The 26,166-nt window shown below is 48.7% G+C and overlaps 4 protein-coding genes and 1 long non-coding RNA gene across 8 annotated transcripts; 3 read left to right on the forward strand and 2 right to left on the reverse strand.

The window, feature by feature from the left end:
- Positions 1-285: 285 nt before the first annotated feature.
- Positions 286-4,109, forward strand: LOC135245533 (ADP-ribosylation factor-like protein 1). Of its 2 annotated transcripts, none has more exons than XM_064318637.1 (6): positions 286-439; positions 1,050-1,187; positions 1,556-1,637; positions 2,244-2,355; positions 2,801-2,979; positions 3,498-4,109. In XM_064318637.1, the coding sequence occupies exons 1-6, from the start codon at positions 436-438 to the stop codon at positions 3,526-3,528; spliced, it is 546 nt and encodes a 181-aa protein (XP_064174707.1). In that variant the 5' UTR covers positions 286-435; the 3' UTR covers positions 3,529-4,109. The 2 variants fall into 2 exon arrangements, with proteins under 2 accessions (XP_064174707.1, XP_064174708.1); XM_064318638.1 differs by lacking the exon at positions 286-439 and adding an exon at positions 481-934.
- Positions 4,110-5,135: 1,026 nt separating this feature from the next.
- Positions 5,136-11,248, forward strand: si:ch211-59o9.10 (uncharacterized protein LOC561841 homolog). 2 transcript variants are annotated; one of them, XM_064318609.1, is made up of 11 exons: positions 5,136-5,298; positions 6,010-6,195; positions 6,782-6,857; positions 7,062-7,539; positions 7,963-8,072; positions 8,213-8,302; positions 8,977-9,082; positions 9,410-9,519; positions 9,613-9,734; positions 10,396-10,495; positions 10,629-11,248. In XM_064318609.1, exons 2-11 carry the CDS (start codon positions 6,014-6,016, stop codon positions 10,695-10,697), a joined length of 1,443 nt encoding a protein of 480 aa, XP_064174679.1. In that variant the 5' UTR covers positions 5,136-5,298; positions 6,010-6,013; the 3' UTR covers positions 10,698-11,248. The 2 variants fall into 2 exon arrangements, with proteins under 2 accessions (XP_064174679.1, XP_064174677.1); XM_064318607.1 differs by having other exon boundaries at positions 5,139-5,298; positions 5,987-6,195.
- A 535-nt stretch (positions 11,249-11,783) lies between these two features.
- On the reverse strand, positions 11,784-16,925 carry LOC135245531 (uncharacterized). Its single transcript, XM_064318635.1, has 9 exons — positions 16,840-16,925; positions 16,276-16,419; positions 15,908-16,042; positions 15,355-15,487; positions 14,784-14,827; positions 13,903-13,961; positions 13,398-13,493; positions 12,889-13,005; positions 11,784-12,441 (listed from the first exon to the last, which is right to left on the reverse strand). Exons 3-9 carry the CDS (start codon positions 15,953-15,955, stop codon positions 12,261-12,263), a joined length of 678 nt encoding a protein of 225 aa, XP_064174705.1. The 5' UTR covers positions 15,956-16,042; positions 16,276-16,419; positions 16,840-16,925; the 3' UTR covers positions 11,784-12,260.
- A 28-nt stretch (positions 16,926-16,953) lies between these two features.
- On the reverse strand, positions 16,954-18,898 carry LOC135245538 (uncharacterized). The gene is made up of 3 exons (XR_010327282.1): positions 18,457-18,898; positions 17,393-17,468; positions 16,954-17,028 (listed from the first exon to the last, which is right to left on the reverse strand). It is a non-coding gene; the product is annotated as an uncharacterized LOC135245538 (long non-coding RNA).
- Positions 18,899-19,965: 1,067 nt separating this feature from the next.
- On the forward strand, positions 19,966-25,917 carry LOC135245526 (aldo-keto reductase family 1 member B1-like). 2 transcript variants are annotated; one of them, XM_064318623.1, is made up of 10 exons: positions 19,966-20,127; positions 20,979-21,146; positions 21,542-21,658; positions 21,973-22,050; positions 22,418-22,540; positions 23,279-23,385; positions 23,913-23,994; positions 24,155-24,238; positions 25,002-25,084; positions 25,582-25,917. In XM_064318623.1, exons 1-10 carry the CDS (start codon positions 19,984-19,986, stop codon positions 25,622-25,624), a joined length of 1,029 nt encoding a protein of 342 aa, XP_064174693.1. In that variant the 5' UTR covers positions 19,966-19,983; the 3' UTR covers positions 25,625-25,917. The 2 variants fall into 2 exon arrangements, with proteins under 2 accessions (XP_064174693.1, XP_064174694.1); XM_064318624.1 differs by lacking the exon at positions 19,966-20,127 and adding an exon at positions 20,201-20,260.
- Positions 25,918-26,166: the final 249 nt, after the last annotated feature.

Raw genomic sequence — 26,166 nt, forward strand, 5'->3', positions numbered from 1 at the left:
GAAACTGAAGATAATCTCACAACAGTTTATTATTTTGGATGGAAATTAATGCTGGGGAGAGAAATGACCGTTATCAGTTGGCCGGGCGCTGTGGTGAAAACTGAGATGGTTCACGTGATTGGGTTACGTAGTCTATTGCGGAAGTAAATATTTATTATGGAAAAAGCACATTCCTTCATACATATTATTATTATTATTATTTTTATTAGAGAACTTGTTGTTTGTAATTTTTATGTGTACACAAACTATAAGAAGAATAAACTTAAATATGATTATAAAAGAGACGTGTTGTAGCTTTAAGCATGAGAATTACATTGGAATCTGAAGGTCGTGGACAAACAGACTATTTTTTTTGTAGTCAATGACACGTCACTCGGACCCAAAATTCCGTAACGCTGAACGATTAAAACTCAGAATTAGCATTTATCTACAAATATGGGTAAGGCTGTCACTATGATTTTACGCCAGCGATATAATGGTCATTTATCTTGCCGTGTAACTTAATTATAGTTTTTGATGTAAGCGTTTCTGTCTGTATAGCTAGATAGTTGTCTGTCTAGCTAAAAGGTGGCTATACTGTCGGTTTTCCCAAAAACGGAGTGCTTAATGTTTTTTTGGTGGTAAATGTTGACTAGGCAGTGAACCTACATGTCGGAGGGTTAGCAACCCAACTGATGCTAGCCTGCTCGATTCCTCGTAATGTTGACGTTTGTCACAATTTGAACCAGGGTCCAGTAAGCGAGTTTAGTGTTGTGAAAGCAGAGCGATATATGCGCAAGAATTTTATGATGTTCATTTATCATCCTGATTGCTTTGGGTGTAATTGTTGTGGTCCTCTTGAATTCGCGTTGCGGTCTGAAAGCATTAAACAGCAAATCAGTATGTACCATAGACAGTAAAAGACAAGTGCATGCTGGTGTACTTCATATATACAGTGAGTTACTGTGTTACGGTACCTGACTGACTTCAAAATGTAACATTGAATGACTTCCAAGTGGGGAGAACATCCAGTTCACTTTGAAGTGAGGTGACTGATTACCTCTTTGCAGGGGGGATTTTCTCCAGTTTGTTCTCCGGGCTTTTTGGGACCCGAGAGATGAGGATATTGATTTTGGGACTGGATGGTGCCGGGAAGACCACCATCCTTTATCGCCTACAGGTCGGGGAGGTTGTCACCACCATCCCAAGTATGTATTAGTTCAACCAGGCCCAGCTTTGGGGGGGGAACCTGAGCAGGCTCCCCAAGTTCACAGCTGTCCCATCAATCCCACCCCCCCGCCCCATTTTCCTGTCTCCAATGGCACACTGTTCAACTACCATGCAGCCCAAATCTATGCACTAGTAAATACAGCACCATTAGCATTGCAGCTGTTTCAGGTTGATTCTGGTGCAAGTGGTGTGTCTTTTTCTAACAGTTCTCAGTACACCCTCCACTGTCTTCAAATCGCCAGGCACACTTCTCATTGTTATCAATCTTCCTTCAGTTCTGTGAATCCCTGCTGGTGTTCTGTCATTTGTATTTTTAAGCCCATAATGTTTCTTTTTGTTTTCCCAGCAATCGGTTTCAATGTAGAAACGGTGACGTACAAGAACTTGAAATTCCAGGTGTGGGATCTTGGTGGACAAACCAGCATCAGGTGGAGTAGCATTCCTGGTCAGGGAGCTGTGTTGCTATGAGAATGTGTTGTGCTGTGCTATGTGTTACATTGCAATAACGGAGGATGGGCTCCCCCTCTGTGGCCGGGTTCCTCCTGAGATTTCTTCCCATTAGTAATTTTTTTCTCGCCACCGTTTGAGTATTTTCCTTTCCACGAGGAAGGTTTTTTTGGTCGTTTTTTATTAAGCTCACGCCTGGTTTTTTTCCCAACTTCCTCTGCGAAGCATCTTTGTCACAGTGTCTGTCTAAAAAGAGCTATACAAATAAAGCTGAATTGAATTGAGTTTAACAATATTTCACGCGGGTATCATTTTACACAATGCAGCTGCCCATAGGATGAAATGTTCTGTTTTCTGCTCAAAGTCGGTGTGTATCTGTATGCCCGTGTAAGTAGCTTTGGTAGCTTGGCCACACTTCACCCTTGTCAGGGTTTAATTTCATGCAACATGCAGCGTCTGGCATCATTTTTTGTCTGCCCAATACGCCCACCTTGTGCAGCTCTCTGATGCTCTCTCTCTTTCTCTCTCTCTCCTTACCTCTTTTACTTTTCCCCCTCCCTGCATCCCTTCCTCCCATGATTTCTCAGGCCCTACTGGCGTTGCTACTACTCAAACACGGATGCCGTGATCTACGTGGTGGACAGCAGTGACAGGGATAGGATGGGAATCTCCAAGTCTGAGCTGGTGGCTATGCTGGAGGTGGGGTTACTACAGTTGGGTTATTTAAAGTGTGGGTGTGGCATATGGAACTGTGGGTGGCACTAATGCAGCTGACAGTGGGGTTTGTGGAGCCAAAGGTTGGATTCAATAAAATGTGGGTGTGGCTTATGGAACCTGAGGTGGAGCTAGGAATGTAGGGTGCTGAATTTTTAGTGGGTGTGCCTGGGCTGTGACCGGAGGAAATGAGTGACATGTATAAGAATTGGTGTCATCAAACCGTACACACTCGCCCTTTCGGCAGCCATGGTAACAGCACTGTGCAACCAGGCATTCAGCGCAAGGCTGTATTAGTGTACAAAGCAGTTTGACCAGTGTGACCAGTGGAACTGGAGGCGGTGCCAGCTGTGGTGATGTAACAGTTGGGGTTGGAGCTTGTGGAACCGCGGGCTGGGCTCGCAAGCTGACTCTTGTTTGTTGTGCGCAGGAGGAGGAGCTGAAGAAGGCCATTCTGGTGGTGTTCGCCAACAAGCAGGACATGGAGCAGGCCATGACTCCCACGGAAGTGGCCAACTCCCTGGGCCTGCCCGCCCTCAAGGACAGGAAGTGGCAGATCTTCAAGACGTCAGCGACCAAAGGCACGGGGCTGGACGAGGCCATGGAGTGGTAAGCGCAACTCGCTAAAGAACAGTATCTCCTGATTATGCACCGCGGGTTTCATAATGTGCAGGTTGTGTACAAACTTATTTTGCACATTTAGGGCCTGATTTACTGAGGAATTTAGCATGTGCAAAACCTTTTAGCACACGCAAAACCAATAACATGGCCAGTGATTGGTCATCGTATTTTTTTGCACCAATCATTGATTGCATTATTAGTTTTATATGCACTAAAAGGTTTCGCATGTGCTCAAAGGTTTTCCACATGCTGAGGGTCTTAGTAAATCAGGCTCTTAGACATTTAGCGGATACTCTTTTCCAGAGCAAATTGCATAGCTTGAAGCTATGTGTGTAGCTGGATATTTTGATGAAGCAATTCAGGTTAAGCATTTTGCTCAAGGTTACAACAGCCACGCTCCGTCTGGAAGCCATCTTGCAAACTATGGGTTACAAGCCAGGTGCCCTAACCATTATAAGCCATTTGTGTGTTGTGCATTAACCATACTGTCTTCTCTTTCCTTGTAGGCTTGTTGAGTCCTTGAAGAGCAGGCAATAAGCATGATTCTGATCTTAACCCCCCCCTCCCCATGTAAATATTCCTGATTGAGCCCCCAGTCATGGTTCAAGACCACCCCCCCTCCCCATTTTGGTGGCAGCTTCACACCCCTACGCTTCCCCAGGACAGGAGAGAGGCAGCAGGAGGAGGGCATCAGCAATGTAAAGCTCACGTTCAGTGAGTCATCCGCTGGAGGCTCAGACTTATTTGATTGGTTACCCAGTGGAACGGACACTTGTGATTGGTGGCCCAGTATGGTGGACTTTCAGACTTGTTCTTGGCCAAACTGGTCTTTTTGCAGGCCTTGTCTGGTGATTTGTATTCAAAGCGTGTTATTTTCTATTCTCACACAATTAAGATGGGTCTGGATTATTTTTCTGTGTTTTGGTCATCTTTGTCCTCAGGCAGACTGCAAGACATTGATATGTTATACTTTTGGTAACTGACACTAGTGTCTATTTGTGTTTCTCTGCGATTCATTCCTAATTGCTTATTTATTTATGAGCTTCATCAGTTCAAAACTGTTTGTTGAAGAAAATATGTAATCATGCTGAAAATAATAAATCTGCATTGTCAATCTGGTTAGACTCAGCTCCTGAATTTTGCTGCTCTGGATATGTGGGTAATGTAGTTTCCTGCTCTTATGAAGACAGTAAAGGAGGCGTGGTCAGTATGATGGGTTGTGATGCAACAGCGAATGCATGAAGTATTTCTGCTTCCTTGTAGTTCATTCTTATGGCGGTAAAGCTCTTGAACACCAAACACAAGCATTGTGTCTTTTTAAATAAAGGTTTGATTTTTGCTCAGACTTCCACTAAGATTATCTAGGTGAAATGAAAAGTGCAATGCACTCCTGAGAAAATATGTTTATGCTTCAAAACATGGCTGGAGTGCTGTTCACACAGCATAATAATAATCATGTCGACAGTTTGTCAAAAGAGAAAAGGGTTCAGTGGAGTGGGGCTTGAACTCTGTTGAGAAATGATGTCATTAGTGTGTCTTCTCCATTAATGAAAGCTGTTGCCCATCATAGATTAACCTTTCGCTTTCTTACACCTAATGCAATGGGCAGAGAGCGCACACAGCACTGGTGTGGGGATAGAACCCATAGTTGCTGGAGCTGGCGGTGATACCAGTACACTTATCCATTGAGCCACCCCAGGTGTCCGGGTTTAAAATGAAATGAATCAAATGAAAAAGTGAACCCTTCTAAGACACTGCAGAGCTTGGGCTTGAAACCGGGTCCCTACATTAATATACAGGGTGCTCCATAGGAACAAGTCTTTTATTTGTTGTATTCCTCCTTCTACTGATTTAGAATCAACTGCTTTCATAGGAGAGCAAGATTTGCAATTCATAATACATATGATGGGGTGGACATGCGGTGGGTAAATCCAAGCGACATTCACCCTAATTTAACTGAGTAAAAACCCTTTTTGAGTGAAGTTCGTCGCAGTTCACAGACTATAACCGAATTGAACAGTAATATAAAAATGCTTGGTTAAAGTGATGAGATGTAGCTATTTAAGAAACCTTAAAAACATGTTCACAAAATTGTGTTACTGCATGTTCATGTGCGCTGATCCCGTTAATGGTACTTCGATTTTGAACTTTCCCGCCCTGGTGATCCCCGGAAGTCATTTCCTTATTGTACCTTTTTCCCTCTTCAGTCTTCCTTCGGTACAGTCTGAGCTGCGTTGCGCTATTAGCCTTCCTAGCATATGTGCGTTTTTTACATTATTGCGATCACGGATTTTATCGTATTATTTGGTAAGTCATACACTCTTTGTTACTGAGCATTTCCCGTTCCAAACGGCATTTTTACTGAGTTTCAGTTCATAATATGTTGGTAAGACGTAAGTGGTTTAACCAGCTATCCATAGTAGAAAACATATCTAGCCAGATCAAGTTAGCCGGCGAGTTCTTAATCGCCTAGGAACAGAAAGTGGAAAATAGAAACTATCGTTTTCTAACTTTTGCTCATAATTTCTGCGGATCGTTTAGCAACCTCACTATATCACGCACTTGAAAGCAGGTTAGCGATTTTGGCTACTCATAAGAACCATTAGCAAGATTGGCTAGTTAAGCATCCGGCAATACATACAACGTAGCAAGCATGAAGCCACGTGATACTGGAAATTGTAAGCCGGGTCATGATTGACAGACAAATGCCGAGAGACAGCTGACCAGAGGTGTGTGGTAGAACTTCTGTGATTGTTTAAATTATAATTATGGAATACCCAACTGTAAAACCCAAGCGTTTAGACGTTTTGAGGAAACTGATTGCCTTCAAGTCGTCTGAATAGGCAACGACCTATTATTCGCCCTTTATTAGCTGATGTGCTCAAGTGAACTGTAAATGAGTTAGCTACCATCTTTACTGTGTGGATCATATTAATTTATGAAATGGTTCTGTGCGTGTGCCTGTGTGTGTGCACGTTATCCTGTGGTGTGGCAGTGAGAATGGATTCTCTTTAACAGTAAGATGTCCAGGAAAAGTGACGCAGGAGCCGATATGAGCTGCAGCAACTGGCTGGGTTGTGAGCCTGACACCCCCGACCCTTTTGACCAGGCCTGTCTTTCGGGCAAAAGGAACTTCCTTTTTGACCATGCCGAAGATCACGGCAACTTCGGTTCACCAGGCATCATTGTCCCGGAAACTCCCAGGTACTAGCATGGCAATATCACTGCATGCTTGCTTGAGAGAAACTCTGTCGCTGCACTTCTCTTAGGAATGTATTGTTAGGATTATACCCATACTACTACTCTTATCAATACTTCTTATCGGTTTATCCTTTATGGATACTTAATGATCAGTTCTTTTTGATGCGTTTGGAAGAAAGTGGAAAAAAAGAGTTGACATTGTTTTATTAATCTCTTGTATAAAAAAATATTCTTTCTTCAGCAGCAATGTTTTAAATTATACACTAACTGACAACAACAAACTTTAAAAAATGAATAAAATAAACAAAACAATATTCTTTACAGCAGAAGGCTAAAAGACGTTCAAACAAACAGAATGCGGAGATCCTAGAAAATTAACTGCCCTGCCTGCTATTGCACCCCCTCACACACAGGACAGCTGTGCTTTTCTCAGCGGTCCGCTGGGCCTCTTATAATGTTCATTGATGGATCCCGGTCACTTTTAGATTTAGAATGTAGATCGGCCTTGAATGCAGTGAGCGCGTGCTCAGCACACTGAGCCAATGGGGAAAGGAGGTTGATAACCTGTGGGCGGGGCGTTGTTTTCCAGTCCGGAATACTGCGGAAGGAGACGCAGGATCAGGATCCCGGCGCGGCGGGAAAACGGTGCGGAATTCCACGGGCGGGTGAGCGATTGCTTCCCGCCGGCCTCTGGGAGGACGGAATTCGCGAATGTCTGTTTAAGCTACTTGGGATCAGATCAGTGTCCGAGTCAACTTTCCATTGCTGTGAAAGATCACAAGGAAGAAGACTACAATTCTCTACTTCAGACATCCTAGGCAAGACAGCGCCCCCCTGTGGTCAGTCTTCCCATCTGTTTCCGATTTCAGGACGCAGCCGGCACCGGCCCGGCAGGAAGTGAGGTCGCCGGGGAGGAGGGGGCGTGCCCTGACGACGTTGGCGCGGCCCCGTCGCGGCACAGGCCGAAGCGGCGGAAGCTGTGTCTCCTGGCCGCCGGTTCGAGGGCGGGCGCGGTGACGGGCGGCGGCTTCGTCCCCGCCTCCTCCCTGATGGCGGCGGTATCCGCCGAATCGGCGCGGCTCCAGGCCGGCTCCTCCTCTTCCTCCTCCTCTTCCTCCTCCCGCGAGCGGGCCGCCGACGGGGATTCTGGGAAACGCGCGCCGGATCGCGGGGAGCGGGCGGTACGCAGGAAGAGGAAGCCCGGAGAGGCGGGGCCGTCCGAACTCTCCGGACGGGGCGGGGTTAACGCCCAGCCCGGCGAGGAGGCTGCGGCCGGCCTGCTGTCCAGTGACGCGGAGCGGGCGCGCTCATTCCGGTTCGACTGGGACAGCCACCACCCTACCGGCGGTGAGGAGGCGGGCGGGGCATCTCTCCTGTTTGCTGATTGCGGGGGTGTTTGGGGGGGAGGATCTGAGAGGCTGCATTCAGATTGTTAGGGTGTGAACCACAGCCAAGGGGGAGGAGCTATGGGGTGAATTGCTGATTGTGGGCGTGTTTCCGCAGCTGAGGGGGAGGAGCTATGGGGTGAATTGCTGATTGTGGGCCTGTTTACGCAGCCGAGGGGGAGGAGTTTTGAGGTGAATTTCTGATTGTGGGCCTGTTTACGCAGCCGAGGGGGAGGAGCTATGGGGGTGAATTGCTGATTGTGGGCGTGTTTCTGCAGCTGAGGGGGAGGAGTTTTGAGGTGAATTGCTGATTGTGGGCCTGTTTACACAGCTGAGGGGGAAGAGCTATGAGGTGAATTGCTGATTGTGGGCGTATTTTTTGCAGTCAAGGGGGAGGAGCACATCATCATCAGCGACGAGGACGATGACGTCACCGCGGCTGTGGTTCGCTCGGCTCAGGTGGAGGAAGATGAGGCTTTCGCGCGAAGCCTGCAGGTTCGTCTTCGCTCAGGCTCTCTTGTTTTTTTAGATAACCCCCACACCACACCGGGGTTATCCACCCCCTACACTCAGGTGCGATATGTTGGGTTGGACACGCCCACTGAGGGGTGTGGCTAACTGCGCTCTGTCCACAGGCGCAGTTTGACAGGGAGGAGCGGGAGGTGGAGCAGAGGAGACAGCAGGCCAGGCCCATCAGCAGTCCCACCCACTCAAATGGCCACCCAGTCAGTAACCATGCCAGATTAATTACTGTGTGTTTCCTGTTTCGGTGTGATTACTGTGTGTGTTTCCTGTTTCAGTGTGATTACTGTGTCTGTTTCCTGTTGCAGTGTGATTACTGTGTGTGTTTCCTGTTTCTGTGTGATTACTGTGTGTGTTTCCTGTTGCAGTGTGATTACTGTGTGTGTTTCCTGTTTCAGTGTGATTACTGTGTGTGTTTCCTGTTGCAGTGTGATTACTGTGTGTGTTTCCTGTTTCAGTGTGAGTACTGTGTGTGTTTCCTGTTTCAGTGTGAGTACTGTGTGTGTTTCCTGTTTCAGTGTGAGTACTGTGTGTGTTTCCTGTTTCAGTGTGAGTACTGTGTGTGTTTCCTGTTTCAGTGTGAGTACTGTGTGTGTTTCCTGTTGCAGTGTGAGTACTGTGTGTGTTTCCTGTTTCAGTGTGAGTACTGTGTGTGTTTCCTGTTGCAGTGTGATTACTGTGTGTGTTTCCTGTTTCAGTGTGAGTACTGTGTGTGTTCCTGTTGCAGTGTGAGTACTGTGTGTGTTTCCTGTTTCAGTGTGAGTACTGTGTGTGTTTCCTGTTGCAGTGTGATTACTGTGTGTGTTTCCTGTTGCAGTGTGATTACTGTGTGTGTTTCCTGTTTCAGTGTGAGTACTGTGTGTGTTTCCTGTTGCAGTGCGAGTACCATGGAGGGTGGAGTTTGATGTCCTCTCTCACCTCCATGATGGACTCCAACGCATCGTTCCTGTACAGTTTCCCAGAGACGTCCGCTCTAACAGACAGTACGTCTCCAGCCCTGATCAGGGTTTGGTTTTTTGTAAACGTGTGGTCATAACCTGCGTGACGTACATGGAGTGTGACCTTGAACGTAAACGGCTTGACAAATGTGTGTGTGTGTGTGTGTGTCTGTTTGCATGCTAATTTGGACCTCTGTGTTCAGATGGGTGTACGATTGCACATTCAGGTTTGCGTGTTGAGGCTAGACTTTATGTGTTCAGGGTAGAATGTGTTTGTGTGTTGAGGCTAAACTTTATGCGTTCAGGGTAGAATGTGTTTGTGTGTTGAGGCTAAACTTGTCTGTTCAGGCTTGAATATGTTTGTGTGTTCAGACAGGTCGGGTAGACGCGGCGGGGGCCGCGCCCAATCACAGCGCTCCCGCGGACGCCCCCGTCGCCAGGCCCTCTCCTCGCTCGACGACAGCCAGGGGAACAACTACGAGGTGCGCGGTGCGCTCTTATTTTGAATTCTCCGTCCCCCCTGCCGACACCGCGTGAGGGCCCTGACCCGAGGTGCCCGCCTCTTTACTCCGCAGGCGCTGCTGGCTTTCGAGGAGAGGCAGGGGCCGGCCGTCGCCAAGAACTGTCTGAGCCAGAGAGAGATCCAGCGGCTGCCGACCAAAACTTTCAACCCCGCCTACTGCGCCGGAAAGACCGAGTACGTGGCCCCTGGCTCCTGTTCTTCAGAACGAAACATTACATTACATTACATTACAGGCATTTAGCAGACGCTCTTATCCAGAGCGACTTACACAACTTTTACATAGCATTTTACATTGTATCCATTTATACAGCTGGATATGTACTGAAGCAATTCTGGTTAAGTACCTTGCTCAAGGGTACAACGGCAGTGTCCTACCCGGGAATCGAACCTGCGACCTTTCGGTTACAAGTCTAGTTCCTTACCCACTGTGCTACACTCTGAAACGTCGTTATTTCCCTGTTTACAAATTTTTTTTCAAATTGGTATATACGTACATTTTAATGTTATTAGCAGAACTTTCTTAGCATTCCCCCTCTATTTTAAACTATGTGGGTTCAAAGGGTCGTACTAGATGGTACTGTGCTAATTCCTAATGGTATAGTGCTAATGTAGCCGAGACGTTTTGTGACAGCAGTGCAGTGCACTATATTGCTATAGGTCAAGCAGTGTTTCTGCATCGATGTCACAATGGTATTAATGAATTCTATTTGGCAGTAGTGCAATGGTGATGTCACAATGATGTTAATGAATTCGATTTGGCAGTAGCGCAGTGGCGATGTCACAGTGGAATGAACTGGTTGAGTGGAATGATTATGATGTCATATCTCCTTCTCAGCTGCCAGATCTGCTTCTCTAGCTACACGGAAGGCGAAGAGCTGAGGATGCTCCCCTGTCTCCATGACTACCACGTGCAGTGCATCGATCGCTGGTTAAAGGTGAGCGCGGCGGGGGGGAATTCTGGGATCGAGCATCCCGCCCTGTTCCCGAACCCCTTGTTTTTAATCGGTGGGTCAAGCTACGGATAAATGAGGATTTTCGTATTTAAGACTGCGTATTCTTTGCTTGTAGGAGAGCTCCACCTGTCCCATTTGCAGAGTCGATGTGTCTGAAGGTGGCTGTCTAAAGGAGACACTGTGACCTCACAATAGCCCCCCCCCTTCCGTGTCACAATGTGGCACTGTGACACGGGGGGTCCAGCAGGAGGTAGGGGGGCGGAGAAAGAACTGCGGGTGGCAGCGGCTGATTGGATGCAGCTACAGCTGCCCTTGAATTGGTAGAATCGGGGGTCACTGCGTGAGAGACAGTCTCTGTCAAAGTATTGAATTGAACTTCACGTTACCACTAGGGGGCAGAAAACACCAAAAACTGAGGCGAATCCAACACAGTCGCTGAGCATTACCTGTTTTAGTTTTTATCGTAAGTGTGTAAGGGTAGTCACGCAGAACCAGTTCACCCCAAAGGACTCCGGTCTGGCAATTCTGCCTGGTCTGCTGGATTATAATTCCAAAGCTTCCCTTGCTTTTATCTTGGTTTCATTTGGTCGATGGCGCTGTTCTATTGATGGATCGTATTTTATTCATAAGTCTTAATGAGCTGGGATTTCGACTTTTTTTTTTATTTTTATATATACACATTTTTGTATAGAATAAATCGAAATGAAAGAATAATAAATTTTTTTAAATCTGCAATGCTGTTGACTTCTCGTGAACGGCTCTGTCTGGGTTTCTCAATGTTCAGAGGATGAACGTGTCTGCGCTCGTTCACAAACGCTAATCGCACAAACTGTGGTTTCGTGTGCTGAAATTGAACGAGAAGGCAATTAAGGGGATGAAGGTGGTCTCACCTGTACGTGTGGAAGAGACCGTTTGATTCATGTTTCTGAGGGACACTCGAACGGAATTCTCGTTTCCATCTTTATTATGAGTGCAGCATAAATACAGTCACAGAAAGAGAACGGTCTTCATGGAACAAACAGACATTAAAAACGAATGTCTTCTGTGCGGAAACTATTCCAACTGAAATATAATAAGAGAATTTAGCCAACGTGTGCAAAATAAGTCAAAGTGGGCCTTAGAGTTTGTTTTATAAAAGTGAAAACTATTTTCACATGTCTACATGGAACAAGGAAGGAATGGGTTACATGTGCAATAATTCAACTTTTACTTTGCACAACTGGCTGCATTATAACTATTACATAATATATAAGCCTACTGAAGTTTATATCTATTTTATCTGGAAAAATGTTTTAAAAATTGCTTGTACATATGTTTTTTAAATCACTGTTGAAATAGCTCAGCTTGTCTACTTAAGTAGTCTACTGCTCGATTTGTACGGTAATGGACCAATCAGATTAGCTCAGCACTTTCCCCAGGCTGCAGTGGGTGGAGCGTAACACCATACAGACCTTCCTGGGTGTGGCCAGAGCCAGCAGACCTTACTGGGTGTGGCCAGAGCCAGCAGACCTTCCTGGGTGTGGCCAGAGCCAGCAGACCTTCCTGGGTGTGGCCAGAACCAGCAGACCTTCCTGGGTGTGGCCAGAGCCAGCAGACCTTACTGGGTGTGGTCAGAATGATTAAAAGGTTTCCTTTCTCACACTGAGAATGTTACACACGAGGGAGTGTCAGTGCCATCCCTCCCCCCCTCCCGCTCTCCCTAACGACCCGGGCAGGGGTTGCCGGGTCGGGCGCGTCCCAAGCGGCGCTAGGCGGCGCGCCTGGCCGGAGCCGCCTCCACGGCGGGGTGGGGCGTGAGCGTGCCCAGGAGGGCGAGGAGCGACGCCAGCATCACGGCCAGCACCAGCGGGGTCCACCATTCCCAGCTGCTGCGGTCCCTCACCATCGCCGGGAAGGACCTCACCATGCGCGACACCGGGTGGTCCCTCCTGGAGGACAGGGGGAGGGGCAGAGGGAACGAGAGACAGGGGAAGAGAAAGAGAGAGGGGGGAGTGAGAAAGAGAGAGAGGGAGAGAGGGAGGAGTAGATAAAGTTGGGAGTTTGAAAAAATTGGATCAGAAGGGAGAAAGGGAGGAGGATAGAGAAAGAGGAAGAGGTGAAGGAAGCGCAAGATTAGCACAGATGTTCAGAGAAGGGCTATCCAGGTGTAAGATTATGGGACTCTCCTCCACACCACTACCTTATAGGTCTCCAAAGTTCGCAAGAGCCAAGACCAATCCCAAGCAGGTTCAAGTTTCAAGGCGTTCTAATTTTTCAAGTGTTTGACCATTTTGAGACTCAATTTCCCATAAGCACTTTCTGTGGATCTTGGTTCAGTTAAATACACCCTAGTTGAAGCCTGGAGCAGAGGTTTGACACGGAGGCGTTTGACTAACGTCCTGATGGCCTTGACGAAGGCCGAGAGTTTGTTTCCCAGCGCGGTCAGCCGCGACAGCTTCTCCTTCACTTCCGCTTCCTGTTCCTCTATGGGCGGCAAGACCGCGTCCTCGTACCTGCGGGGGACACCCGAGCACGCGTGTGAAGCCGCACGAGAGGAAACGTTACTTCACGACCGCAACTGTTGTGAATTTCAATGAAAATTCATTGGTTTTATGACACTTTGTTGAGTCAGTTGTAGTTTGAAGGTTTGTTTCGCTGCTGACCCCTTTCTCCTTAGAGTGTTTGTGCCTGCTAGCTGCTGTTGCGTTTCAACACCGGCGTTTCATTCAAGCCGTCGACTGGCAAGATAATCTGCGCAACTTGTTCTCAAGGCCTTAATTGGCTGCCGATGGAAAGGAAACTACAAATACCAGCGGACACTGGGGCAGACTCCAGGGCCCGGAGTCTGACAGCCCTGAATCAGAATGAGAGTGGCATTAGAGACGTGCTTCGTGGCGATCCTTACCTGTTGGTCAGAGAGGACTCGTTATACTCCAGCCAGGCGGTGGAGTTAATTAAGCGATGCAGAGCCGGCTGCGTGGCGTTCCTCCCCGCCCCTCTCCTGCAACGGTGCGATTGGGCGCACGTCGATGATGTCACAAAAAGGTCAGGGTTTAGACAAAGACGAGTCGTGTTTCACGCAAAGATGCAATGTCATAGTTTAAGAAAACAACACCACAATAAGTTTTAAATGGTGTGCCGTCGTGATTTACTTAAAGAACTAAGTCACGACAGGAAAGTATGATTCCAGTATACCCCCTTATGAATCCTGCAGGGAATCCCTGTAGATCTAGATCATAGTACGTAATAGTGCATTCCAGGATTTTTGGAAGATATAAATTTGGAGAACATCCAACTCCCTCTGTATTCGTCTGAAGGAAGTACTCGCTTAGTTTAAGTGAAAAGAAAGACGTCTTTGCGTCCGTCGTCTTCATCTCTAAACCCCCTACTGGGCCGACCGCAGTACGTACCAGGCGTTCCTCCTGTTCAGGCCGGCCAAATCGAGGTCAGCATCCCCCTGGTCCCAGAGCTACGAGCGGAGAAAGAGAGGGTGAGGAAGAGCCGGGCAGGAAGTGCAAACTCTTACCACCTCCCTCTCCTGTCTGAAGCCACTCAAACTCAGCGGGAGTAAATTGATTTGCTGGTTAAAATCTTAATGGCAGCTGGCACAGGGCTTCTGCTGGAAAGTGCCTTTTATTTTGAAGCACAGGCACCTGTATCAATGTAATGTAATGTATCCTCCTTGGACCGGGTGATTCATTTTTGTCCCCTGTAGGGGACATGAGTACCTGGTCTTTATGGAACATCAAGGACCACGATGGAAATAAGTCCAGGACTTTTTCGTGTTATCCTTGACAATTTCTTCACATGCAAGTCTTTTTTGATACATGTGTTTTAATTTTGTCAAATGAACTAAACTAAACTGAATAGCCATATATTCTACTATGCTAAAACCTGCACGGCAAGGAACATTAAATGCAAATAAAATAAGTAATGAATATATTTATATTCAATTTAAATATATATATATTTTTAAATACAAAATATTTTCACTGCAGCATGCCTTTGTCGTCCAAGACATTATTATATTTTAAAAAATCAAACACTGAGGTCCACGTTCACAAAGACACTTTAAGTGGGAGTACTGATCCAGAGTCAGCTTCAGTCCCGCTCATTTGACTGAGTTCACGAGGACAGGTGTGCCTGGGCACTGACCCCGGATCAGCCCCTCCTACCCTGGGAAGCTTTGTGAACGCGGGGCCTCTGGGGAGGGGGACAGGCTCGCGGCGGAGGACGGTAACCGCGCGCGCGGTCGTAGCGACCGGAAAGGACGAGCGGAAACGCCACTGACCGAGTAGTACGGAGATCCCGCCACTTGCTGAGCGCCGAAGTCGTCTGGGGGGAAAAAAAAGAAAAAAGAAAAACGTGTCGGCGTGTCCTCCTGAGGGCCCGTTCGGCGTCCGACTTCCTGTCAGCGTTACGGGCGAACGGGCGCGCCGTAGCTAGGGCTGCTCATGAGGAACAGCCCCGTCCCGTTAGCGCCCGTAGTGTTAGCGTCGCTCTGTGTGTGCGGCCTCATTTACTAATACCTCTAGCACGCGCGAAACCTATTAGCGCACGCTAAACTAATAACACAACCAGCGATTGGTGCAAAACAAATGACTTGACCAATCGTCGGTCACGTTGTTGGTCGTTGCGTGTCCTGAAAGGTTTCGCGTGTGCTGAAGGTCTCGGTAAATCGGACCCTTAGTGGTTATAAACGCTGCTGAGGCTTTCTGGCGATGAAGGCCTCCGCCTTCTGGTTGATGCTTGCGAACACAAAGAGAGGAACGCTGGTGTTCTCCATTACCGCACATTGTGCTGAATGAGAGGGTCTGCTGAGTGACTGCGATGTGTGGGTGTGGCTGTGTAGGCGTGGTCACCGTTCTCGGGGGCGGGCTTCTCTTCGAGCGACTCCTTGAGCTCCGTGAGCTCCGTGTGCTCCGCCCTGTAAACGCCCCTCAGGGTCTCCACCTGCTGGATCATGGCCTCCACCTCCTGGGTCACGCGCTTCTCCTGAGGAGCACACTGCCAGATCAGCAACACACACACACACTCACACACACACATAGACACACACACATGCACACACACACACACACACACACACTCACACATGCACACACACAGACACACACTCACACACACACACACACACACACACACACACTCACACACACACACCCACACACACACACACACACACACACACACACACACACACACACTCACACACACACACACACACACACCACACACCACACACCACACCACACACACACACACACACTCACACACACACACACACACACACACACAACACCACACTCACACACATACACACACACACACGCACACACACACACACACGCACACTCACACACACACTCACACACACACACACTCACACACACAGCAGGTTCTCAGTGCTCCCACCTCCTTTATAGTCCCCAGGGTCTCTGAGCGGGTGGACATGCGCATCATGGCCGCCGGCAGGACGCCCAGGGCTTTCTGCAGACGCTGGATCAGCTCCACGGTCTTCTGGTTGTGCTCACACAGGGGCACCAGCGTCTGGGACAGACAGACAAACAGTGGGGTGGGGGTGGGGGTGGGGGGGCGCTGAGGGGGCTCCTCCACAGATACCCTCCATGGAAGAGTCCCCCTTTAGGGCCCCCTTCCTCAACGCAAAACAACGAGCGGTGTGCTCTGTACGGTCCTGGAGTCTGAGTCCCTGCCCGCTCCCATACCTGGAGAGGCCCCTCCCCCTACGTAGGGAAGCCCCCCCCCCCCCCCCCTCCTCTCACCTGGAGCAGCGCCTGGCTCCTGGAGACCTCTTCCTTCACGCCCTCCTCAGCCTGGTCACGTGACCTCTCCTCGCACTGCAGCCGGCTGTCCAGGGAGTCCAGGTCGCGCCTGAAGGCCACCGCCCGGAGATGGAACGCCTGAGACTGACGCAGGGGGGGGGGGGCGAATCGCACCGTCAGCATGCCAAAGCAAGGGCCTCCGGGGCCCCCCCTGCCACCCTGTACCCCCCCCAGTCCTGGCAGGAGTTCCCATGCAGAGCGCTGCCTAGCGCAGGACCACAAACGATTCTCTGCTAGCGCTGCTAGCAGTTTTAGCTGGTATCTAATGTGATACCCACCAATGAGGCGGTTAGCTAGCCTGGAAGCGTTTGAGCTAGCCACAAATGTGTGATTAGAATGTTCTCAACTGAACATTCTAATGCTGATGTCACAGTCACTACCGGTAATTGAAAGCAATGGAGTTCTAGAACACTGACTGAATTTGGAAAAAATAAAAAATAAACATTCCAAAAAACCGACTCCTCAAAGGGTTAATACAGACATGAACAGGTGATGCTGGCTCACCTCAATCTCTGCACGACATGGCGACGAACTGGAACGAAGAGCAAAATGTCTCTCTTATTTTCCGTTGAGTGACAGACGCCTCATATTTGTCCTACGGTGACAGTGATGTCAGTATGTGTGCGTGCTCGGAGCACACTTGCCTGTTCTCGTCTTCTCTTGAGTTATCTGCTGCACCTTCAGGAGCGTCACCTGCAGAGGCAGAGTTCCTGAGTGAGAATCCCTCGAAACAGTAACCCGGAAAATCTCAGACTGAGGGGAGTAAGTGGATGATCCCGACATCTCTGAGAGAGGTGATATGTGAACACTACAAAGATCTTTCAGCGAGAGGCACGGGCAGACTACTCCCTCCTTACACCCTTTAAAGTGTAAGATCACAAATACGTGATTAGAATGTTCTTAACTGAACATTCTAATGCTGATGTCACAATCACTACTGGTAATCGAAAGCAGTGTAGTTCTAATACACTTGACTTAGAATTTTGAAAGAAAAAAAAAACATTCCCCATTCTTCAAAGGGTTAATGAGTGGTAAGTGTACGCTTCCAATAACTGACCTTCTGCCTCTGTGACATCACCGGGCTCCTCCTGTGAATTCTGCTTGTCCATGGACTCCATGCAGGCGGTAGGACCCTGGGGAGCAAACGCACCATCTCGATTCTGCGCTGCGGAAAGACCCGCGAAAATCAAGAGTATGAAACAGATGCCTGCCTGCCTCGCAGACCACGCCTTAGATTCGTCCATTGATTATGCAGAACAGTAGTTTAACTAAGATTTACGAAAGCTTCGTGAACTGCAGCAGTTCTGGCTGTAGGGTCAAGAGTAAGTGGCATGTGTGACATACTGCCTCAGAGTCGATCCTTGCTGACAGTGGCATGAGCTGGTTGCCAACTACAGTGTACTTGTTCTTTATAGAGTGTGAACAGAATGATAACAGCGCCTGAGATAGAACATACAATGTAACTAGTTGACAACTCTGCTCGTCATCCAAGACTGATTATGTTATGTTTCTGGCCAACCTATTAAGTATGTGATTTTCACGATAAATGGGCAATACCTAAGGATCTGACCTGTGTTATTATCACAGAGTGAACGTGTCCAGGGTGTCATAGCATTGCCAAGAGGTGATGCTATGTGACTGCAGAAAGTGTCTGAGGTTAGTGATGGAGGTAAGTGTACTGCGTTCACATGTGTACTTGTGGTCATTCTAGAGCGTAACAAATCGCAGCGCTCTAGATGGAACACAGCTGTACAGTGACTAACGTCTGTCTCTCTGTCATTCACAAGTACTGATATATGTTAGATTTGCTAACAGTAGTTTAGTTTGAAAGTGTCCTTTATATGAAGTTTTTGAGTAAGCTGACAGCATGAATCTATGTGCTGTAAGAACAGTGAATAAACTGAAGATATTTAAAGTTGCCACTACTACCTAACCCATTCCCTACTTCACACTATCTTGCTTGTCTTTTAGCATCTGGGTTGAGTAGGTGATCAGTGTTTCTTAGACTATTGCTTCCTGCAGCCATGGACCTGAAGAGAATTCAGCTATTCACACATCCACAGCCATTATTACATCGAGCGCAGTAAGAGCGTGAACAACAAAAAAGGTTAAAGTTCTCACCAGTTCTCTCTTAAATTGCCTCCCGGCTGTGTCTTCTCTCTCGGACGTTTGGGAACTTTTGTTTCCGGGCGCTGTTAAGAAACGACCTTCGGCAGTCGCAGACCAAGACCCAGCTCGGACGCAGTCGCACCGACACCGCAGTTCAGATCCGTCTCAGTCACTCACATACGCGGCAAGGCCCGACCGAACAACTCATTCAAATATATTTGCAAGACAAAAGAACTCGGCTTTATTGCCTGAGCACTTGCGGATGTGCGTCGGATGTTTGGAAGACAGAGATAAAGGTGCTCGCGGCAATCGACAATTAGCCTGTCCCCCTGCGTACACAGACGTATACTTACAAACACAATTATTATTATTATTATTATTATTATTATTAATTACATTTATATAGCACTTTTCCAAATGCTCAAAGTGCTTTACAGTGAAGGGGAACTCACCTCACCCACCACAATGGCTCGATAAGTAGAATTTTTTTAAAAGGTTCACACTCCGCTCCGGGGGTTTACGCTTCACCTGATTGCCCCCGGCCCCCACGCGAGACCCCGCCCCCCGCAGGTGAATTGTGGGTATGGAAATCCAGCTGGAGAGACGCTGAGCGCTCCCTCTGGGCCTCCACACATCTGGCCAGCGGCGTGGATTTACATTGCAAATGGAGGCTGTCTCAAGTTCGAGAGAGGGAGGCTGACTTTTAAGGGCAACACCAATAATGAAAGAGCATTCTTCAGCTATGTCAGGGCCAGCTTTATATATATATATATATATATACTATCGTACTGTAACATATTCTCGTCCCTATGATATATATATATATATATATATATATATATATATCATAGGGACGAGAATATGTTACAGTGCGATATATTATTAGTGTTACATGTACCATTAATCCTTCTGGCTGTTCTTTAATTCTTATGTCTTTGCTTTTGCTCTCGCTTTGGAAATACTTCTCGATGTATAGTCATTCAAAAAAAAACATATCCCAATCTGTGGGTGTGGGTGTGTGTGTGTGTGCATGTGTGAGTGTGCGTGTGTGTGTGTGTGTGGGAGGGAGAGGGAGAGAATCCTCACACTGTCCTCATTTCAAAGAGGCAACAGCTACTTAACTTTACATTATGAGATCCTATTTGAAGGCAATCTTTCTATGTTAAATAGATGTGTAATAACACATCTTTATTATGGAGGTCAAGGGATACACTGTTGGTTTCTGGGAAGATCAATGGAGGCTGTTCATTGTAACAAATAAAAAGTGTGTGAGTGTGTGTGTAATGTGTGAGTGTGTGTATGTGTGTGTGAGTGTGGGTGCAACTGTGAGCGTGTTTGTGCATGTGTATGTGTGTGCGTGTGTGTGTGTGTATGCGCATGTGTGAGTGTGTGTGTAATAATAATAATAATAATAATAATGTGGAATATGCAGAGTTACACTAGGGGCTTGGGGCTCAAGGGGAGAGTCATATGACCTCCAGGTCCAATGGGCGTGCGGCAGCTGTCTTGCATAAGGGCAGAAACACGATACGCGTGGGGATGGGTCTGCTGGCGGGCGTGTGCTCCCGCGTGAGCAGAGCGGCGCTGCTTCCCAGCTTCGCCTCCCGGACCGTCGCCATGGCCTCGCGCGTGAAGCTCAACACCGGGGCGGACGTTCCGCTCGTCGGGCTCGGGACGTGGAAGGTCGGTCCCCCGTTCCGAAGTTTCGAAAGTCGCTCCCGGGCAGCGTAGGGAACGCCCCGTGGCGGCGGGCTACGCGGCCGTAGCCGCTCTCGGACTCGCGTTCCGAAATGACCTCTCTGCGATTCGCTTTCAGGTTTTTTTTTTTTTTGCATGTGCACATTTGCTGGTGAGCTCTGCGAGAGATTAATGTGACCGGAAGCGCTTTTTGTGCGTTTTTGCGTCCCCAGCGCTTTTCGAGAGAAATATCGCCGCGTTGATCGAATGACGCTTAGCAGCCGCAGACTGTAAAACTAGGCTTAAGAGTTGAACAATGCCGTCTTTCAGCCTGGCTGTGCACTGCAAGTGTGACTAAACTCATTTCTCTCTCACCGCATGCCACAACGAACATTGAATATAGTGCGTTTGTGTGCGTGCCCCTGAGCGAACAGCCTGTTTGTTCTTGGCTTCCCTGCTTCTTATGACAGTCATTGCTTAGTGCTCTCGGGACCTGGTTTACTAAGGCTGGCTCGAGCGGGACCTTTTTAGGACACGCAAAACTAGTAACGCGGCCGACGATTGGCGCAAGACAAACACCACGGCCAATCGTTGGCCGCGTTATTCGTTTTTGCGTCGCGCAGGCTTCGCGCTTGCCGAACGCCCCGTTCTGCCCGTTGACCGGCGCGGTTAAACCATAACGAGGCAAGGGGCCCAGACCGTCCCGCCAACCAGAACCCCTCTCTCCGTGGGGAGGTTTGTCGAACCCCCTCGTTTTATTCCTGTAATTATTCCGACTCCTCTGCTGTCGTAACGAAACTCAGGGTTTGTTTTAGGTGCATTCCCTTACCCATCATCCTCCTCTCTGTCTCCGCCAGTCCCCTCCCGGGAAGGTGGCGGAGGCGGTGAGGGCGGCCATCGCCGCGGGCTACCGGCACATAGACGGCGCCTTCGTCTACCAGAACGAGCCGGAGGTGGGCGACGGCGTGCGGGCCATGATCCAGGAGGGCGCGGTCACCCGGGAGGACCTGTTCCTGGTCAGCAAGGTTCGGACATCGGCCCCCCGCCGAGGCCGGAGGCCTGTGAAATCCGAGGGCCGCGATTGGCTGCTCGGATATCCTCCGCGCTGCGTGTACAGCGGTACCCTTGCGTGTGGCGGATGGTAAAATGTCGGACGGAGGGCAGGTGTTTCTGTTGTTTGTGAAAATATGTTCCAAATCAGGGACCTTGATTAGACCTTGGGGACACCCAGCTCCAAAACATGTTAAAAGACTTGTTAAAATTCTGGGATTGGCAGTTGAGCATGGAATGAAAACCAGCACAAGCAGTGGTTCCCCCAGGACCGAGTTTGAGAACCACTGCTTTGAGCCAATACCGTGTGCGTTTGAGTGAAAGATGGCTCAAACTAAAAGCCTTCCTGACTGAAGTCATCTCTCCACAGCTGTGGTGCACTTTTCACGACCGGTCTATGGTGAAAGCTGCATGCCAGAAGACCCTGGCTGACCTTAAACTGGATTACCTGGACCTGTACCTGATTCACTGGCCAATGGGCTTCAAGGTGAGACAACCGCACCTGGAGCCAGGCCTTGAGATGAAATGCATCGTGGGGTATGTAGTCTGTTTTCTGCGCAATTTCATTTCCCATACTACGCAAAAATGGCACGTGAAAAACAACACTACCCTCCCGTGTGTTTTTAGAAATTAAGTCTGTTGACCCATTCCAGAGAGGTTTGTTTAATTTGGACAAATTAGCGAAACCTTCTCTCCTCTCTCTCGTGAAATTGAGTTTGGGACGTTTCGTGCTTCCCAAAACCGGCGAAGACGGGCGGGTGGCGTCGGTTCCTCAGTGCCGGTGCCGCTGTTCTGTTGTAGGCTGGCGCGGAGCTCATGCCCCTGGACAGCGACGGGGCGCTCGTGGCGGACGACACCAGCTTCCTGGACACCTGGGAGGTGAGTGGGAAGAAAAAAAAGGAAAAGAAAAGAAACCACAGGGCAAAGGAGTTTACGGGTCATCATGGCGGTGTTACCCCAAAGATCAGGGAGGTATTTCACGAAGCAGGATTACTGAGTTAGCGGGATGACTGCGCTGAGTAAAACCCGGAACAGCTTTTTTTTTTTGTTTACTTCAGTCCATGTTCCACATTCGGGCCAGTTCCGGGTTTTACTCGGTGCACGTATCCAGCCGACTCAATAACCTCTGCTTTGTGAAACAGGGCCCAGGACTCTGGGGCTGAAACGGTTAGTCCGTGACTCGGGGGGGGGGGGGGGGGTCTGCGGGAGTCCGTCTGGTGCTGACTGCGGGGTTTGCTTCTCCGAGGCGATGGAGGAGCTGGTGGACGCCGGGCTGGTCAGGGCCATCGGGATCTCCAACTTCAACCGCCAGCAGATGGAGGCACTCCTCACCAAGCCAGGCCTCAAATACAAACCAGCCACCAATCAGGTACTTTGAATTCTGTACTCTGATTATTCACGTACAGTGTGTGTGTGTGTGTGTGTGATTAGTATCTGTGTTTGTGTAACGTCTTTGTGTGTGTTTTTCAGTAATACGACCCTGTCTACCATCCAGCAGGTTTTCATTTCAATCCTGATTTGGTGCACCTGATGCTACTAATTAGCAGCTCAGTGAGATCTCTAGCTGCTGAATGAGGTGTGGCTTTGTTAGGGCTGGAATGAAAACCTACAGGACGGTAGATCTCCATGAACTGGGTTGGGCAGTTCGGGTGCGTGCGTGTGCGTGTGCGTGTGTGTGTGTGTGTGTGTGTGTATGTGAGAGGGAGAGAGTGATTGTATGCTTTGGCAATAATTACATTTGTATTTCATGCCAATAAAGCAACTTGAATTTAATTGAGTGGGGGCGGGGGGGTGGAGTGTGAGAGTAAGAGAGAGCGAGACAGGGAGGGTGAGAGAGAGATTTTGATTTTATTTATTTGAACATCACACAAAATATAGTTGCAGAAACAAATACATAAGCAGTGAACTTCATTCCATTGCAGAGAGAGAGAGAGAGAGAGAGTGGGTGAGAGTAAGAGAGGGAGAGAGAGTGGGTGAGAGTAAGAGAGAGGAAAAGGGAGAGAGAGAGGGAGAGAGAGTGAGAGTAGAGAGAGAGAGAGAGAGAGAGAGAGAGGGAGAGAGAGAGAAGAGGGTGAAAGCTCCAGAGCTCACCACACCCTCGCTGCAGGTTGAGTGCCACCCGTACCTGACCCAGGAGAAGCTCATCAGCTACTGCGCCTCCAAGGGCATCCGTGTGACTGCGTACAGCCCCCTGGGCTCCCCGGACCGGCCCTGGTGAGAGCGCTCACTCACACACACACACACACACACACACACACACACGCTCACTCACACACACACACACACACACACACACACACACACACACACACACACACACACACACACACCACCACACACACACACACACACACGCACATACACACACACACACACACCACACAACACACACACCACACACACACACACACACACACACACACACACCACACACCACACACACACACACACACACACGCACACACACACACACACACACGCACACACACACACACACACACACACACACACACACACACACACACACACACACACACACACACACACACACACACCACACACACACACACACACACACACAACACACCACACAAAACCCCAGCACACACACACACACACTCACACCACACGCACACACACAACACACACACACACGCTCAGTACGGGGGGGTGGAGGGGGCGTATGCATTAGACTTTTTACGGGGGGGGGGACCAGCGGTCATCTCTTTCTCTTTTTCCAGGGCCGAAGCCGGTGACCCCTCCCTCCTGGAAGACCCCCGAATCAGAGCCATCGCTGACAAACACCAGAAGACACCTGCGCAGGTTCGAACTAACGGACTTTCACTCTAAGAGCGTCCACTCGATTACTCTATGGTCACGTGATCTCTCCTGCAGTACGACCCATTGCGGGCACACACTGAATGATTCGTTGATTTTTTTTTTTTTTTTTTTTAATTTTCTCTCCGGGGGGGCCCCCGACCAGGTCTTGATCCGCTTCCACGTCCAGAGGAACGTGATCGTCATTCCCAAATCGGTCACGCCGCAGCGCATCCAGGAGAATTTCCAGGTGACCTCCGCTGACCTGCCGAGAGCGATGCCATTTTAGAGGCCATTTTGGAGGCCATTTTGGAGGCCATTTTGGAGGCCATTTTAGAGGCTATTTTGGAGGACAACCGTAGCTGCAATCCTGGAAGTATATCCAATTTAACCGGTTGAAATTAGTCTTAGTGTCTAACGAGGGACAGTTTAACCTGATGTTATGTCATAAACAAATTCTTGACGGAAAAAAAATGTATATTAATTTAAGGACTTTTAAACGGATCCGTTTCTCAGACAGCTACTGCCAAGTCCTTTTCTGTAGAGTACTGTGACAAATCATTTACCGATGCTAAGATCCCTGTGCACTGCACACAGACACACACTTTTAAAATTGTTCGGGCTGCACGTAATACATTTCTCGGTCATTGGCGTTCTGAGTTTGGTGTTGTATTTTTCCCATGTTTGTATATAGATAGACAGACAGACAGACAGACAGACAGATAGATAGAGTATACGACAAAAATTGACATTGATTTAACACTACAACATAGCAGAACATTGCGTTGAGTAATTGAACTGAGATTAAACCAATATGACGGTGGGAGAGAGAGGGTTGTTTATGCATGGCAGAGGGTCCAAAGCTTTTCCGTTCGGTTTTGAACGTCTGTATCTCAGTTCTGAGCGTGTGCAGCTCTGCTCCGAGCGTGTGTGTGTGCGCGTGCCTCTGGGCTTGTGTGTGGACTCAGAGCGCGGGTTCTCCGTCGCGCGCGTGCGTCCTGCCCCTTCTCCAGGTCTTCGACTTTGAGCTGAGCGAGGAGGACATGACGGCCATGCTGGCTCTGAACAGAGGCTGGAGGTGCTGTCCGTTCGCCAGGTGGGTTCCGCCTTTCGAAGCGAGCCTTTTCCTTCCGTCCCCTTGAACCACCGGTCAGTTTCAGAGAACCTGCTTAACGTCCTCCGCCTGTTTTAGAAGACGGCACGCATACGCACGCTGTCCTTCATTTCCCCCCCCCGCCCCCAGTCCAGTCCCGCAGCCCCCCCCCCCGCACCGCCCTCGTACAGGACGATATAATGATAAATATGTTTTACAGCAGTGTCTTTTTATCAAAAAAAAATTCAGTATCTGAAAGTGGCAATGGTTAATATATTTGGCTGCATATTGTGAAGTGTTGCAGTTAATTGTTGAAATACTGTATTTCAAAGTATTTTCAGTGTGTGTGTGAATGTGTCTATGCGAGTACATATGTGTGTCTGTGTGTGTGTGTGTGTGTGTGTGTGTGTGTGTGTCTGTGTGTGTATCTGTGTATGTTGTGTTGGTGTGTATGTGTGTGTGTAACACTGTCCCTCTGTGCCTCGTTCTCGTCCCCGCAGCTCTGCGAAGCACAAGGATTACCCGTTCAACACCGAATTCTGAGGCCACCGGGCTCTCCGGAAACCCCGCCCATCCCGGGACCCTCGGTCAGGATCCCCTGAAGCTTCGTCCTCTATGCCTTTTCAAACCCTAAAATAACAGCCAGGAAGTGCGATGCAGAGTGTGAGTCCGCCTGCGGTGACACATTAACGCCATGTCTGCAGCAGTGTCACAACACACAGCCCCGATATACTCCAAGCCTAAAGGTTGCATTAATGCACTAGCGGAAAATTATTTTCGAAAAATTATGCAATTTAAACACAGCCCAAGCAGTATAATAAATGTTATATTCCGTTCCTGTGTGGTTATTTGCATTATGTGCACCGCATGTGCAAGAAAACGTCTTCAAGGCACTTTAAATCGTATTTTCAAGCCGAGACCGGATGGTCCTGTAGTGCACAATAATTTCCACAAGATGGTGCTGTTTTCTTCGTTAGAAAGCCATGACTGGTCATGAAAAAACACAGCACCATCTGGTGGACATTTTTTTGCACTGCAAGACCATGCTGTTTAGGCTGTGATTTGTGATTTGTAGTGTAAAAGAG

Source organism: Anguilla rostrata, chromosome 19 (assembly GCF_018555375.3).
Source record: "Anguilla rostrata isolate EN2019 chromosome 19, ASM1855537v3, whole genome shotgun sequence".
In the NCBI taxonomy this organism is placed as follows: domain Eukaryota; kingdom Metazoa; phylum Chordata; class Actinopteri; order Anguilliformes; family Anguillidae; genus Anguilla; species Anguilla rostrata.

Bases quoted from the DNA above. Each gene is read 5' to 3' on its own strand.
- LOC135245533 (XM_064318637.1), top strand. The intron at 2,356-2,800 runs GTGGGGTTACTA...TGTTGTGCGCAG, and splicing joins AGCTGGTGGCTATGCTGGAG to GAGGAGGAGCTGAAGAAGGC. The intron at 2,980-3,497 runs GTAAGCGCAACT...CTTTCCTTGTAG, and splicing joins CTGGACGAGGCCATGGAGTG to GCTTGTTGAGTCCTTGAAGA.
- si:ch211-59o9.10 (XM_064318609.1), top strand. From the start codon at position 6,014: ATGTCCAGGAAAAGTGACGCAGGAGCCGATATGAGCTGCAGCAACTGG. The intron at 6,858-7,061 runs GTGAGCGATTGC...TTCCGATTTCAG, and splicing joins GTGCGGAATTCCACGGGCGG to GACGCAGCCGGCACCGGCCC. The intron at 9,520-9,612 runs GTGCGCGGTGCG...TTTACTCCGCAG, and splicing joins GCCAGGGGAACAACTACGAG to GCGCTGCTGGCTTTCGAGGA.
- LOC135245531 (XM_064318635.1), bottom strand. From the start codon at position 15,955: ATGATGCGCATGTCCACCCGCTCAGAGACCCTGGGGACTATAAAGGAG. The intron at 13,494-13,902 runs GTACGTACTGCG...GCACCGTTGCAG, and splicing joins CTGAACAGGAGGAACGCCTG to GAGAGGGGCGGGGAGGAACG. The intron at 13,006-13,397 runs GTAAGGATCGCC...TGTCCCCCGCAG, and splicing joins GAGTCCTCTCTGACCAACAG to GTACGAGGACGCGGTCTTGC.
- LOC135245526 (XM_064318623.1), top strand. From the start codon at position 19,984: ATGGGTCTGCTGGCGGGCGTGTGCTCCCGCGTGAGCAGAGCGGCGCTG. The intron at 21,147-21,541 runs GTTCGGACATCG...ATCTCTCCACAG, and splicing joins ACCTGTTCCTGGTCAGCAAG to CTGTGGTGCACTTTTCACGA. The intron at 22,541-23,278 runs GTACTTTGAATT...CCCTCGCTGCAG, and splicing joins ACAAACCAGCCACCAATCAG to GTTGAGTGCCACCCGTACCT.